At 43.7% G+C, this 14,832-nt stretch overlaps 1 protein-coding gene across 2 annotated transcripts in view; it reads left to right on the top strand.

The window, feature by feature from the left end:
* Nucleotides 1-14,832, top strand: part of MYO1G (myosin IG) — a 377,606-nt gene that overhangs the window by 242,522 nt on the left and 120,252 nt on the right. Inside the window, exons 19-20 of one of the 2 annotated variants that reach the window (XM_029588199.1) lie at nt 1,037-1,141; nt 11,606-11,719. In XM_029588199.1, the coding sequence (XP_029444059.1) occupies nt 1,037-1,141; nt 11,606-11,719 (219 nt within the window). Of the gene's footprint in view, nt 1-1,036; nt 1,142-11,605; nt 11,720-14,832 lie in introns of those variants that run through there. The other variant, XM_029588200.1, reaches the window with a different exon arrangement.

Raw genomic sequence — 14,832 nt, 5'->3', positions numbered from 1 at the left:
AAAGGTTTACAGTTAGTTACTACCAACCCTAATCACATTTAAACTGGCATCCTCCTGATGTAAAAGCCTGAATCCCTGTGCCAGTCTCCCGAGCCATCCAACTGCCAATCCCCCCCCCCCCCAACCCCCCCAACCCCAGGCTGGAAAATGAAGCCTTGCAGCTGCTTCAGTTTTCGTCTGAGTGTTATATCCCTGTAGCTCGCAGTCGTCTCTTGGGACCTACTGACAACAGCACAATCACATTTTTCGCAGGTTTCTGCGATGCATGCAGTAAAGCTAAAACTCCTCAGATTTCCAGACAGTTGCAGATTTTAACATTTTTTTCCCCCCTAAATTTAAAAGCTTACAGCACGCTGCTGTTTGGCCGGCCTCCTCTGGGACCCTGATATTCCATGCAGAGCTTTCACCTTGTCTCCCAGCCATAGATCTTCCACGCTCCAAGGTTTGGTCCAGAAGCTGAGAAGCAGTGTTTGACGCAAAGGAAGAGCGATTTGCGTGCACACACATACCCGGACACAGTCACTCACATCTCTCTCTCTCTCTCATCCTCTGCCCCAGGCAGGGAAGGCAGTTCTCACGAGCAGAAGATAAGTTGGACCCCCTTGTGCCACCATTTCTAAACTTCTCTTAGAACTTTTAAATCCTGGCGGTCATGCGGAAGGACCTGAGACGTATTCCCACTCCCTGGGTCAGCCAGGGCTTAAAGATTCTGCGGAGACGGCGTTCGTAACCCCTGGGGTGGGAGAAGGGGTGAAATCATAGTCATTACACGATGTTGACTTCTAGTGGCTGGATTTAGGGTCCATGATGGCAGGTTCCTGAAGAAGCCCTGGTGTATGTCGGCCGCCCACCAAAGACTGTGGAAAAGTGATATATAAAATAGTTGTAAAATCCCTGGGAAGCCGTGGAATGAGGATCCCAGCCCTGGTTCTGACTGGGCTGAAAAAAACAAAAGGAGCAGGGTCAAAAAAAAAAAAAATTTTTTTTTTTTTTAATGAACTTCTGAAACCTGATTGTTTTCTGTGACTCATTTCAGGTAAAGGAGAATCCCCAGATACTTGCTCAGTTCACCCGAGTTCTGCAGGATCTCAGGAGGAAAGACGGTTACAGCGCAGTGCTGTTCTCCTGCCACGTCCGGAAGGTAAGCAGGCAGAGCAGTAATCTAACCCCCCCCCCACCCCCCCTCCACTCGCACTCCCTCATGAGGGACGCCTTTTCCACGCTGCCTTCTCACCGCCTCCCTTCTGCTTCTTGAAAGGCTGTAAAAGCTCTTTTCGATATCTTGAAGAATGTGTCCCGGGTGTCCATCGTTGTTTCAATGTCTTTGCAAATTTATTTATTTTTTTTAATTTTATTGATGAATTTTGAATTTCAAACACAAGTTAACTCTTAAGTGACAATGAAGCTGTGTGATGAGACAAGAAGTTTCCCCATACAAAGACGATAGTGCATGTTTAGTGTTGGCCAAGTCCTTAAATCGAGCCCCTTGCCAAAGCCGAAAGGGTATTCAGGTGGTGAAGAAACCACCCTTGGCTTTGCAATATTCAGGTATATGAGACATGGTTGTGCTTATTCTTAGGATAGCTCAAGTGTCACTCTTATTTCCTAGAGCGAAAAAAATGGCCCCTCCCCATCCCCTATAGCTTATTAAAATTCTTGGGGCATAACCTAGCTCTGCAAGCAGCTCTTGCTGCATTCATTAACTTGACCACGCTGTTGAGCCGTTCCTGCACCGTGGGTAGCGATTCTCGTTTCCCGTACACCAGTATCACTCTGAGCGCAGGAAACAGCAAACAACAACACTGTCATGCTCTCTGAGTGCTAGACATGTGAAGGCTCTGAGCAACTCTGCCAAACAACGCTGGTAAAGGATTTAGCTGTCAGGTCGTCTTCAAGCCCCCCTGTTCCCATCCAAAACACTGAGGTCCTTCTCTGCCCACATCTTTATTTTGTAAATCTAGTGGGTGGGGGTAATGTGAACGTCAGATAATCTTGCACTATATGTCTCACATTCTCGCGAAATAGGGGTACTTTCCGCATATTAGCCCACGTATCTTCCCATAGCAGAGGGGGAGACTAGAGGGGCCACGGTCTTATTCTTTGCTAATCTTTCATCCTGGAATGTGCTGCTTTTTCATTTGGATGCCCCATGTTGATCACTCTGCTCTGCTGACTCCTTTCTGTGATGATGAACCTCTCCCAGTCCACACCTGTAAAACTGGCCTCCATCCCTCGCTATGACTTCCATCGTCTTCTCTTTGTTACTCTGTCTGTAGAAATGTTTTCAAATGCATCCACACATTTTATTTATTTATTTATTTTTTTACTCCATCCGATTCACTTGCAGGGCCACTTGGTCTTTCTGTGATATGTGAAACCGTCCGCTGGAAAAGTCATGCAAGGCCTTGCAGCGGGACCTCTTGCCATAAAAAGTCGGACTCTTCGTGCCCTGCTCTAGGATTTCTGAGGCTACCATCTATCCTAACTTCTGTCTTTTCATCGCGTCCTTTGCTCCCAGATTCAGACTTTGGTAGCCTTCTCTCGGACTGCATATCCCATGCTTGATACCAAGACAGAAAAAAACCCCCCAAAACATTAATGTACAAAAAACCATAAGCTTTACTTAGCTAATCACACACCCACCCATCCCTTAATTACTACATAATCTAAAACTGTTATGTTTTAATAATGTCCCGTTATCCGTAACAAAACATCACACATTGCCAGCCCTTAGAGATGCTTTTCTCAGATCAGTTTCCCATCCTATGTTATTTTTTTTTTTTTTAGGAAAAATTCTTTTGAATGTAAAACACAGCTACAATAAGATGTAGTTTCAGTTTTTCATATATATATATCTATACATAGTTTTTTTTACATTTACTTATTTGGTTTTAATCTCTTGGGAGGAGGGGATCAATTATCAAACCCATTTTACCTGGATAAATAAACGGTTAGCTGGGTAAATTCTTTGGGTTGGAACGTGCCTTCCTCTGTCCAGCTAAAAGAATAGGACTGGCTACTGCCTCCCTTAAGTTGGTTTTAAAATAGGTGTTCCTGGGGGGGGGGGTGTTTAGGCTGCATGCATGGGATCTGTAAAAGTACCATGTGCCATGCTCTCTCTCCTGCCTTCCCTCCCTCCCCCTGCCCACACGTAAAGGCCGATGCTATATCATGCGCCGAGCCTAGCGCACAGGCTAACGAGCTCTTTGACGCACGTTTTGGATGCGCTAGGCTAACACCTGATGCAATAAGGGGATTAGTGCGTCCAAAACGTGCGTCCAAATCAGCGCGTAGCTAATAGCGCTCATCACGTATAAATGCATGTAAATGAGGCTATTAGCTATTACCCCAGATGCAAAAAAAAACAAACAAAAAACATCGTGCAACTGATGCGCATGTTTTAACACAGGAAACTTAACGCCAGCCTGAGAGCTGGCGTTAAGTCTTTATGCGCTCCGAGCCATCTAAGAAACCAAAACCCCACAAAGCCACAAAAAAAGCCCAAAATAACTGCTTTTCTGTGATTCCTTTTACTTAGTATCATCCCGAGACTAAGTAGGAGGAAGCAACGGAAACTGCATGAAAAAAATTTTTTTTTGCCAGGTATGGGGAAACAGACATCCATTAACTGAGCGTCTGTTTTCCTAACCGGCGCACAGCCACTTCTCCTGGGTGCCGGATGCCACGAACGCACTAGGGATGAACAATATATCCCTAGCGCTTCCTTTTCAGTGTGACTCCTCATTTAAATAATGCATCGTGCGCCCAGGAGAGGTGGCTGGGCGCGTGTTAGGATAGTGGGCGCTCAATCACGAGCACCCGTTTTACGTGGGCTGATATCGCTTCAGCCTGAAAGAGCCGCTGGCATGGTTTGCAGGCACTTGCGGTGCGCTTGCTTGGCCAAAGCAAAACTACCCAGGTAGTTCCCCTTTGAAATGTTGCTACAATGTACACGGGGTAAATGTTTCTGTGTATTTTGCAATGACACAGACTATTTGGGAGTTGCCCCCTTAGTTTTATTTTTTGGAGGGAGGTGACCTCTTTTGGACCAAGTCTGATAATTTGTACATGAGTTCTCATCAAGGCTTGCTTTCACAAAGTTTGTTTACAGGTTAATTTTTCTGCATCTCTTTTGATATTTCCTCTGGTAACGTGATTTCCGGTCTCCATATCCATCAGCTAGTGTACAGTGTGTACAGGGGCTGTTTTCTCTCTCCCAGGTCAGGCCGTGGTCTCCTCTAAAAATATCTTAGATTTTTTTTTTTTTTAACATATTTTTCAGTTTTTCATAGAGATTCATATAGAAGGTAACATCTGTAGCATATTCTGTGAGGTGTTAATAACAGGGTATTTTGGAAAGTAACATTCTTTGCATATTCCATGAGGTATAGGGATCAAGGCAGTAGTATATAAGTAGTATATAATGTCATCTTGGGGTGTTCACCTAGGAGGCTTTTAGCAGATTGGTCCCTTCTGCAAGCTTCTAGCGCCTGTAAAGGTGGCAGAAGAGACTTCAGGACACCATAAACCCTATTCTTTCCATGTGTGTCTTTAGTGATACATTCTGTGTGTTATTTTAATCCTGTCTGCTGCAGGGTCCTCTCTACAGATCCTTCTCTTCTTTTTGATACTATTTCTGTGGGACTGGACAGAAGACAGAGTTGTGTATATGTGTGCATGGGTAACCAGCTCTTTATGAACTCTTAGTATTGATCTCTAATGAGTGCAGTTAATTTTTCATAGTGTTGTATTTCCCAGATCTTGAGAAACCAGTCTAATCTATCGGGGCCTGTTTGTGTTTTCCGACTCTTTAATCACTCTCTCCTTCTCTCCTCCACAATAAACAGCATCATACCTGAAAAAAAAATTCTCCATTGCCCAGTGCTGCTTGTTCTTTTGTGTTATTTTAAGTGGAAGATTCCCCCTAGGGCTTCAGATCCTAGGGTTTTATGAATTGTAAATTTAGGAGTTTATTTTTCAGGCAATTCGGCGGGTACTAAAAATAGGTGTAGCACTATTGCAATACACCCTGGACTGAACGCTGCCCTGATTATGTCAGGAGGCTGCCCAGCCGAACCATCATGGGAGGGAAAACTACAGTGCCGCGTTTTTCGATGCAGGATGTCAGTGGAGGTTGCTAGTGAGTGAAAAAAAAAACCAAAACACTGAGAGAACTATCCGAACGGGAACGATGCGGGACACGAAGTGCTTCAGAGATCTGAGGCTCTGGGATGTGAAGGCGCCTCTGTGTTTGAAGAGAAGGGGCTCTGGTAGCTGTCTGCTGTCCATGGTGCTGATTCGGGCCGCTCTGCAGGCGTGCACTCGCCTTGCTGCATTGAGCTGCCGGCACTGCTCTATTCTAAGGCTAAAAAACAGGGCTGGCAACATTTGCAAAGTCTCCTCCGGTCAGAATGGGCAGGCCATGAATTCTGGAGAGACTTGGTTTGGCTCCCACCATCTCCGTTTATTTTATGGCCTAAAAGAGCAAGCAGTTAAACATTTTTATTATTATTATTTATTTTTTTTTAGAGGTGTGCAGCCCCAAAAATGTTATTGCGTGGTGTGTGTGTGTGTGTGGGGGGGGGGGGGGGGGGGGGGGGGTCAAAGCTTTTTCGTTTTATTTTTTTTTAAATGCCATTTTCATTCAGTTTTTGATTTGGCATAGGCTATTTGCAAATAGAACAAACAAAAACTACAGAAAATAATAATGAAATTCCATTAGTGTTTCTTTTCACTTTTTTTTTCAAACGATGTGAAATGAAACAGCTTCTTTTGTTGATATTTTCATGTCATTTGAAAATGGAAGCACATTCCTTTTTTTTCTTTTTTTAATTTTCTTTGCATTGTGCCCTCTATATCAATGGTTTTGCAAACTTTTTTCCATGGGATGCAGTAGAAGAAAAACATTTCCCCTCCCCCACATCCACGTTTCCCAGCCCCCATTACTCACTTTCACTACTCCCTCTCTTCCTAACCTCCACTGGTCATTCTCATCACCCCCAGCCCCCTACTGGTCATGCTCACCATCCTCTCTCCACCCAGATTCACGTACTCACTCTCCCCACCTTCCTCCCTCCCTCCAAGCCCCCAGCATTCACTATCTCTGATACTCCTGCTGCACGGTGCCTTAATTTCAAATTTCTTGGCCGTCATTGCAAGATCAGCTCTAAGACTACAGGCACCGCGATGGTCTCAAACAGTTTGAGCCACCCAGTAGCTCTATTCTCAGTTTACTTGTCGTGACAACAGCTGGAAAGCCTGAGAGTAAGACATCAGGACGCGACTCAGAGTTTCTGAACTGCACAGAGCAGGAGCATCAGGAATGAGGCCTTGAGCCAGTAGTGGGTCATGACCTCCAAATCTGAAAACCACGGCTCTGCACTTACTATGAGGCATAAATAATTGCAGGTCACTTTCCTCTCCGGTTGTGGCTGAATCTTCTGCCTCTCCTGTGTTATGCTTTTTATTTTTTGCTCACTCACATGGGATCCAGGAAGCTTCATGTTTTGGGCTATGCAGCCTACAGGGCATTGCTGTTGTGTGGTGCTAAACACACGGCCATGTCAAGTAACACCTTTTAAACTGGCACAGTCTTTGAGTGCCAGCTTAATCCTTTCAACAAACTCAAAAAGGAAATGTTTGCACTTTCAAAGGAAAGATTTTGTGAGCTGCTGAGCCTAACACCAAAAATCATTGCCCTCTCTTCTAGGGCTCAGGTAATTTTTTCTTTTTTTTTTTAATATCTCTTTTATTGAAACCAGAGACAACAATGAACATTAAACAGTATAGGATAATAAACATGATATTTAAAGGAAAACACCATTAAGGACATAGCAAGGTATACAAATAACATTTGTCTCCTGGGTTTCATTTTCAGGTGAGAAATTTGTTTTCACCCCCTTCCCCTACACTCATTCCATTCACGCATTCATTCACTCTAGGCCGAGGTATTATAACTTCTTACAATGAGGTGGCAACTTTCTCCCACAAAAGAAAATAGTCTTTTAATAAAAGCCGGCGCTTAGGATGCTGTATTGACTTTTTTCATAACAATTCCAGCTGGGCTTATTGTTGCATTAACACTCGCCAGTCATAAACCGACACTAAAGAGTCAGAATTTCAATGAAGTAGGACGTGTTTCTTAGCTATTGAGAGGAATTTTCCACTCCCTCCAGGGAGGGCAACACCAGTGCTTGACAGATGTAAATAAAATAGAGCCCCCCCCCGAGCAGGAAACTGACCGACCAAGAACTTTTTCCACGAGTCCCCGAATTTGTGTCCGGTAGTTACTCAGTTTAGGACAGCCAGCAAACATATGGCAAAGAGTCCCCGCATGAACATTGCATTTAAGACAGCGATTGGAGTCCAAGAGCTGCATTTTAACACCCTGCGTGCTAGAAAGATAAACTCGATGAAGTAATTTGAATTGGATCTCTCGCATAGCTGCAGGCGGCAATTGCCGCCAGGCTCCTGAAAAGGCTCTCTTTAGTATCTCCATTGAAACGGGTTCCCCCAGGTCAGTCCTCCACCCATCAGCTAGGCGAGTTAAATGAGGATCAGAGAGAGTGGTCTTCAGTTGCATAATCCAAACTGTAATTCTATTGAACTTTGGAAGGGGTGTCAAGAAAAGAAAGTCTTCCACGTCAGACATGGATAGTAGGCTCAGATCATCCTTGCAAGCACGTAGGCCATAGTGGCGACCTTGTAAATATGCAAAAAAAAACCTGCTTTTGGGGAATCTCCCAGCGGGTTTGCAGTTGTTGAAAAGAGTAAAAAGTACTTGTCTCTTCCTCTACCCACTGAGAGAATGCGTAAGCCTTTGGTGGCCCATGCCTTGAAAACTCCACTCTCCCAACCAGGCAAAAAGTCGTTGTTGCCTACAGGGCTCAGGTAATTTTTATGTAGCCCTTACTTGGAGGTTTGCTGTTTCCACTAGGGCCATAAAAATGTTTCTTAGTCGGGGCTGCTCTTGCCATTCTCCCCGTTCTTCCTGCACCTCTCAGGGAGTGAGCTCTTTCTGCGGGGGGGGGGGGGGGGGGGGGGGGGGGGGGGAGGAGGGAATCCTTTGTGGCCCAGGGAAGCACCATGCCACAAAAAGATTCTGAGTCCAAAATGCAGTCTGATGCCCACAGCCTGTGTCCTGATCCCTTTGGGGTGGAGATCCGGTTGGGAGACTCCAAATCTTGATGTTACAAATCCCATTCCCACTTTCTTCTCTGTGTGAAGAGGGGTGGGAAAAAACCTCCACACTAACAAAAGGGGAAAAATTAAAATGTCTCAATCCAACTACCTCATGCTGGATAGTGCTGTCACTGGTCTTGCTTCCTTTAGGAAGTAGAGGAGTAGCTCACAGGTTTCCAGCCCCTGCTCTCAGGATTGGTGGGGGGGTTGTCCCTCTCCAAAGAACAGGCTGTTCTCCAGAACAAGAAAAACTAATCCAAAAGCTGACCAAAATCTACCAAAATCTCTCTCTCTTCAAAAGGAGGCAGACCCTATCAGACAGGGTGTGTACTGATAAGAGATCTCCTCTGAACACAAGAAAAAACAAGTTAAGTTAAAGGGCCCAAATTCAGCAAAGTGAAAGCAACAAAACGCTCCTTACTCTTCAAAAGCCAACTCAAAATGACCACGCTCTCTCTATCTTTAGCTCCACTTAAGCCCTTGGCGTAGCCAATCTCAGTCAGCTCGGTGGGAAGACTGAAAGAGAATGGAAAATCCCACTGCTGTTACTTGTCCTAATGGTAAGGAACTTAGGGACTTCTATCCAAAGGATTGGACCCAAAAAACAAAGCGGAAGCCGATCCAAATTGCCAATGAGCAAAGAAACAAAGGGTGATCGGTGTAAAACAGCCTTTATTAGAAAGAGCCCGACTCTGGCCGAGTTTCGCTCCCAAATGGAGCTTCCTCAGGGGCTATTAGAGGAAAAAGATATAATTTAAAACACATACATATGTGACAACAATAAATGTGTCTACAATACACACAAAAAATGAAAAAACATTAAATAATAAATACAGTACATGCATATTCAACAGAATACATACACAACATATATAAAAATACTTAACATACATGAATACACGTGCGGTGTAGTTATTGTGAAAGAAATGAGTATGACAATGAATGTGAATGTATGTGTATAACCTTGACACGACTGACTGAGACTCAGGACTAAATGATCTAGCACCTAATAGTGCTAGATCACTTAGTGGTGTCACCTAATAGTGGTGATCCCACTTCATCCTCGCACCTCCTCCTGACCGGTGAGACAAGCATATAGAGACAATCTACAGGCCCCACCGATCAAAACATCATTAAGTAAAAGAGCTTTCTCCCCTGCCGGCCCTAAGCATTGGAACTCTCTTCCATCAGACCTCAGGCTAGTACAATGCCCAATCACCTTTAAAAAAAGACTCAAGACCTGGTTGTTCAACCAAGCCTTCTCCTAACTCAATATCTTATTAGATTTCCCACCAGTGATCTCAGTCTTTGGTAACTTCTTAAGAGAATGCTCGCCCTATTTATCCCGATGTAGTCAAATCTTAATACCTTTTGCCCTACTATTAATCTCTGATCTCTACACCAGCTAGCATTAGGCTCGCTGGTCTCCTTACCTATCTTATTTACGTTGTTAAACCCAGTTCTTTGTATCCAAGTTCGATCATCCTGTTTATTGTAAGACATTCTCATGTCATGGTTATTGTTGGAATGTAAACCGACTTGATTGGTAACTCTGTTACTTGAATATCGATATATAAAAGTGCTAAATAAATAAATAAAATAAATATTTGCATGCACATAGGCTCAGTTGAATGCAAATGTGCCTCATGCATATTCATTAAGAATATCCTGAAAACCTGACCAGTTGCTGGTCCTCGAGGACTGGAATTCCCAATCCTGGTGCATAGCTATTCAAGAAGACCAGTAAATTAAATGGTGAGTAGAGTAAAGGAGTGGCCGAGTGATTAGAGCAGCAGACTATAAATCAGCAAAACCAGAGTTCAAGTCCCACTGCTGCTTCTTGTGACCTCATGCAAGTCACTTTACTCTCCATTGCCTCAGATACAAACTTAGATTATGAATCCACTGGGGATAGAGAAGTATCTACTAGTACCTGAATATAATCCACTTTGAAATGCTAAAAAGTGGAATATTAAATAAGTAATTAGAAGCTTAAACAGGAAGCTAAATAATGGTGAATTGGATGATAATGAAGCATTTTGGACCTGCCCTGAGGCCTCAGAATACATTAACTGCCTAATTGCCCTATGCATGATCCTAGTGGTAATGGAATGCCTCTTAGCAGCGTCGTTCACTTCTGTATTTCCCATGGGTCTGGTAAATCTTTATTTGCATATGATGTTCCTTCATTTACATATGAACAAGTGCTGATTTTAGCGTTTACACATTGATGGGGATCGTCTTAAGTGCACCTAGGGATCCTAACTTTCAAACCTGTTTGTAGTAGAGTATTTACGCGCGTAAGTGGGACACACGGAGATTTAATCCTAGAATGTTATAAACTGTGTTGCAGGAGCTGCACAGATTACAAAATACTGTGTAGTTCCATTCCAAAAGTATGTAAGAAACTGCATGGTTCTCTACTTATTTTATAAGCTTATGCACGTATATTTTAAGTGCATAAAAAAAATCTAACATGTATGTGTAATAATCCCGATTTAAACACAGCAACAGGTATTTTACAAACTATGCATGTATGCCATTTTGAAAACACTTGCATGCATACCTGAAATCACCATATTCCTAATACCTCCGCCAGTTCGCCCAGTCCATCTCCAGTTCATGTAAATCCTCTAACACTTCACCTAGACCTCCCACTCAAGAACTGCAGCCAACAGACAAGTCTGATTTCACTTCTGCTCATCAATGAGCAAGTGTAAAAGGGTAGAATTAAGTTTGCTAATGTATGCATGTACATCTCTTGCAAAATAGCATCTACATGCCTAATTCTGAACCCCACAGCCCAACGCGCCTAGCCCACTCCTTTTTTCTGCTGGTGAAATGTACTCACAAAATGGAAAATACACACAAATTTTCAACATTTATAAAATAATATATTTTCACCTTGGGAGATTTTTTTAATTAAATTAGGGGGGAGGGCAAGTTATAAATATGTTAAAACAAATAAAAATATATGTGCGTACATGCTACTTATGTGCGGATATGCTATTTTTACGTGCAAAACCCTTTAAAAAAATGTACACCTTAGGCCTTATTGCATAGCACAATATTTTTAGCATGTGCAAAACAACCTTAACTTGCATAGGCCCCATAATAGCTTAATGGTGGACTATCATGTCTTATACTGGAGCAAACTGGATTAGTTTTCCTAAATGGGCATCATTAATGAGTTTGTTCCATGATAATTGTATAATAGTTTGTCTCTGAAAGTTCTTTTTGTACTTCTGAGTTCATCCCTATGCCTTGTGACTGCCACAAGTGACTGAGAACTTAAAAGCATCCCAGGAGGAGCATCCTTGCTTGGTGAATGCCTCCGTCAGGGTTTCCTTCTTAAGGAGTTCAGCTTAGCAGTTGCTATTGAGTGAGTTACTCTAATTCTTTGATCTCCTTTCGTGCCCTGCAGGTTAACCGCTTCAGTAAGAGCAAGGACCGTGCCATACTCATCACAGACAAGCACTTGTACAAGCTGGAGCCCAACAAGCAGTTCAGAGTGATGAAGTCTTTGCCACTAAGGACTGTGAGTATCTTCTTCTTTACACTGCAAAGCCCACAAGGAGGGAACGCAGCTATTAAAACTTGTTTCTGGCTTGTGCCTCTAACCTGCTAACTGTCAGAAATATTTTATTAGCAAACTGAACTGATGCAGTTTAGCTAGATTTCTTGTACTTTAAATCTGATAGAACTGAAGCTGCAGAGGAGAGGCGGCTAACACTGGTCCTCAAAAGCCACACAGGCCGATACAGTAAAAATCGCGGGAGAGCGGGCGAGCGCCCAGGCCGCTCTCCTGTGCGCGCGATTCAGAAAAGCAATTTATTCAAATTAGGGCCCGCGGTAAAAAGAGGCGCTAGGGACACTAGCGCCTCTTTTTGGACAGGAGCGGCGGCTGTCAGCGGGTTTGACAGCCGACGCTCAATTTTGCCGGCGTCGGTTCTCAAACCCGCCGACAGCCACGGGTTCGGAAACCGGACGCCTGCAAAATTGAGCATCCGGTTTTCAACCCGCGAGCTGCAGGCCGATTTAAATTTTTTTTTTTTATTTTTAACTTTTGGGACCTCCGACTTAATATCGCCATGACATTAAGTCAGAGGGTGCACAGAAAAGCAGTTTTTACTGCTTCTCTGTGCACTTTCCCAATGCCGAGAGAAATTAACGCCTTTGGGTAGGCGCTAATTTCTGAAAGTAAAATGTGCAGCTTGGCTGTATCGCGCGGGAATAACTAATAGGGCCATCAACATGCAGAGATCAGTTTTTTTGTGGTTTTTGGAAGCCCAGGACTGACTCAGCTTCCTCCTTCAGAGCCATTCAGAAATCTTAATGAAGTTCACTGAGCTAAATCTCTGGTTCTTCTGATAGATGGCCGCCTGCAGCAGTTTTACCAGGAGTGCACCTGAATAACCTGAGATTAGTGGGGGTTAGAAGTGATCCAGTTCAGTTATACCCTGGATCCTTGCACCCATTCCTGATGACTTTATGGTTTCTCCCTTTTCTTCAGCCATCAAACGAAGGACGGTCAGCAATACTCTAGTGAATCTTCAGCTGTTGCAAGCTATCATCCTCATTTTCCTTACAGAGAGGGGTCTTGGGCATTACCCCATATATTTTGTAACTCCCAAAAAGGGCAGGTCTTACAGTCCCATTCTCAATTTGAAAGAGGTAAATTGTAACCTCAGAATTTCTCACTTCAGAATGGAGATCCTTGTCTCGGGGCCTGTGGCAGTTTTCCAGGGAGAGTTTCTATCCTACCTGGATCTTTTGGAAGCTTACTTTCACATTCCCATCAGACAATCAGATCAAAAGTATCTCTGTTTTGTATCCTTTAGGAATATTTTTTATTCAGGGTACTCCCATTTGGTTGGCCACAGCTTCTCAAACTTTCACCAAGGTCATGGTTGTTGTGACAGTGTTTTTTAAGATGAGGACACTGTTATGGTTCATCTGTATCTGGACAACTGGATAATCAGAGCTAAATCTTATCAAGAAGGTGTTCAGACATCCAACAGAGTATCCAGCCCAAGCTTTTAGAAAGCTTGGGTTGGATAGTTAATTTTGAAAAAAGCAACCTTGTTCTGTCTCAGTTGCTAGACTATCTGGGAGCATATCAGAGGATATCTGATGTCAGGTGTAGAAATTTGCCAATCTGGCAGCTACAATGATCTGGGATTTTCTTCAGCTATCCAATTCTATAGCAGCATTGTTGGCTTAGGCAAGAGCGCACATGAGACCACTTCAGTTTTCTTTTCTATTGTGATGGTCTCCCCAATCCCAGGATTACCAGATCTGGCTCCCATTGCTTCTGCCAGTGAAGGAGAACTGTCAGTGGTGGACCCTCCCTTGGAATCTCTTCTGAGAGGTCAGACTGACGACCCTCTCCTAGATTCTGGTCATGATGGATGCGAGTCTGACTGGTTGGGGGGGGGGGGGGACTCACTCTCTAAATCAGGTGGTCCAGGGTCTTTGGTCACTTGTAGAAGCAACCAGGTTCATCAACTGGTTGAAGGCAAGGGTTATACAACTGGCTCTGACTCATTTTCTCTCCCTAATCAAGGGGAAAGCTGACAGGGTGTTTTCTTACAATGCGACAGCAGTATTGTATTTGTACTGACATGGAGGTACCAGTTGCCAGAGAGTGTCCAAAGAGATGAAACGTCTTTCTACAGGCCTTGACAGAAACTCATATAGTGGGTCAGGAGAATGTGCAAGCAGAAACCTTTTGGATTCTGGTGAATGGGAGCTCAGTCAAGAATCCTTTCATTGCATAATACTCAGATAGGGCTTGCTTCACATGGACCTAATGGCAGCTTGCAAGAATGCCAAAGTTCACTCCTTCTTCAATCAATGCAGGGAGTTTGGTGCAGCAGGCATAGATCTGGTTCAACCTTGGCAGAAGGAAAGCTTCTTCATGTTTTTCCTCCTTGGTCACTGATCAGCAGGGTTCTCTGGTGGATCGAAACAGTGAACAATCATGTGATTCTGATAGCTTCAGTTTGGCCTCAGGGACATTGGTATGTGAATCTGTTGAGACTCCAGGTAAATCATCCCCTTCACGTGTCAGAAGCTAGGGGTCTTTTGCTTCAGGATCTGATTCTAATAGATGACCATTCTCCATTTTGTCTGATGGCTTGGCTCTTGAAAGGTCTTAACTGAAAAAAAGAGAATCTTCTTCGGTCATCTCCATGCTCTTAAAGGGTCGTAAGACCTTGACTTCTTTGGCTTATATTAGAGTTTGGCTTATTTTTGAGGCTTTCTGTAAGGTTTGGTCTGCTTCTCCTTGGAGTTCAAATATTCCCTGTATTTTGGCCTTTCTTAAATTGGACAATGGTCTAGCATTGAATTCCTTGAAGGTTTAGGTTGCAGCTATTTCCTTTACAGAGGCAAGGTAGCTTCAGAGGCCAATTACCAGGTGCACCTAACATACATGCAAATTATACAAGCTAATGGCATGCCATAGATGAGCGCATCTTAATCTCTGTAGGGGATTAAGAAACTGTGGCCCCCATTTAGGCCCCTAGTTCCTCAATGGATCACAATCTGATTCTTAAGGCATTAGTTGGTCCTCCTTTGAGCCCTTGAGATCTCCGAAAGGATCTTATTTTGAAGGCTGTTTTTCTGGCTCTGTTTGCCATATTTCAG

The sequence above is a fragment of the Rhinatrema bivittatum genome, chromosome 2, assembly GCF_901001135.1.
Source record: "Rhinatrema bivittatum chromosome 2, aRhiBiv1.1, whole genome shotgun sequence".
Taxonomy (NCBI): Eukaryota; Metazoa; Chordata; class Amphibia; order Gymnophiona; family Rhinatrematidae; genus Rhinatrema; species Rhinatrema bivittatum.
The sequence above is the reverse complement of the archived record's forward strand: the minus strand, read 5'-3'. Positions and strand labels throughout refer to the sequence as shown.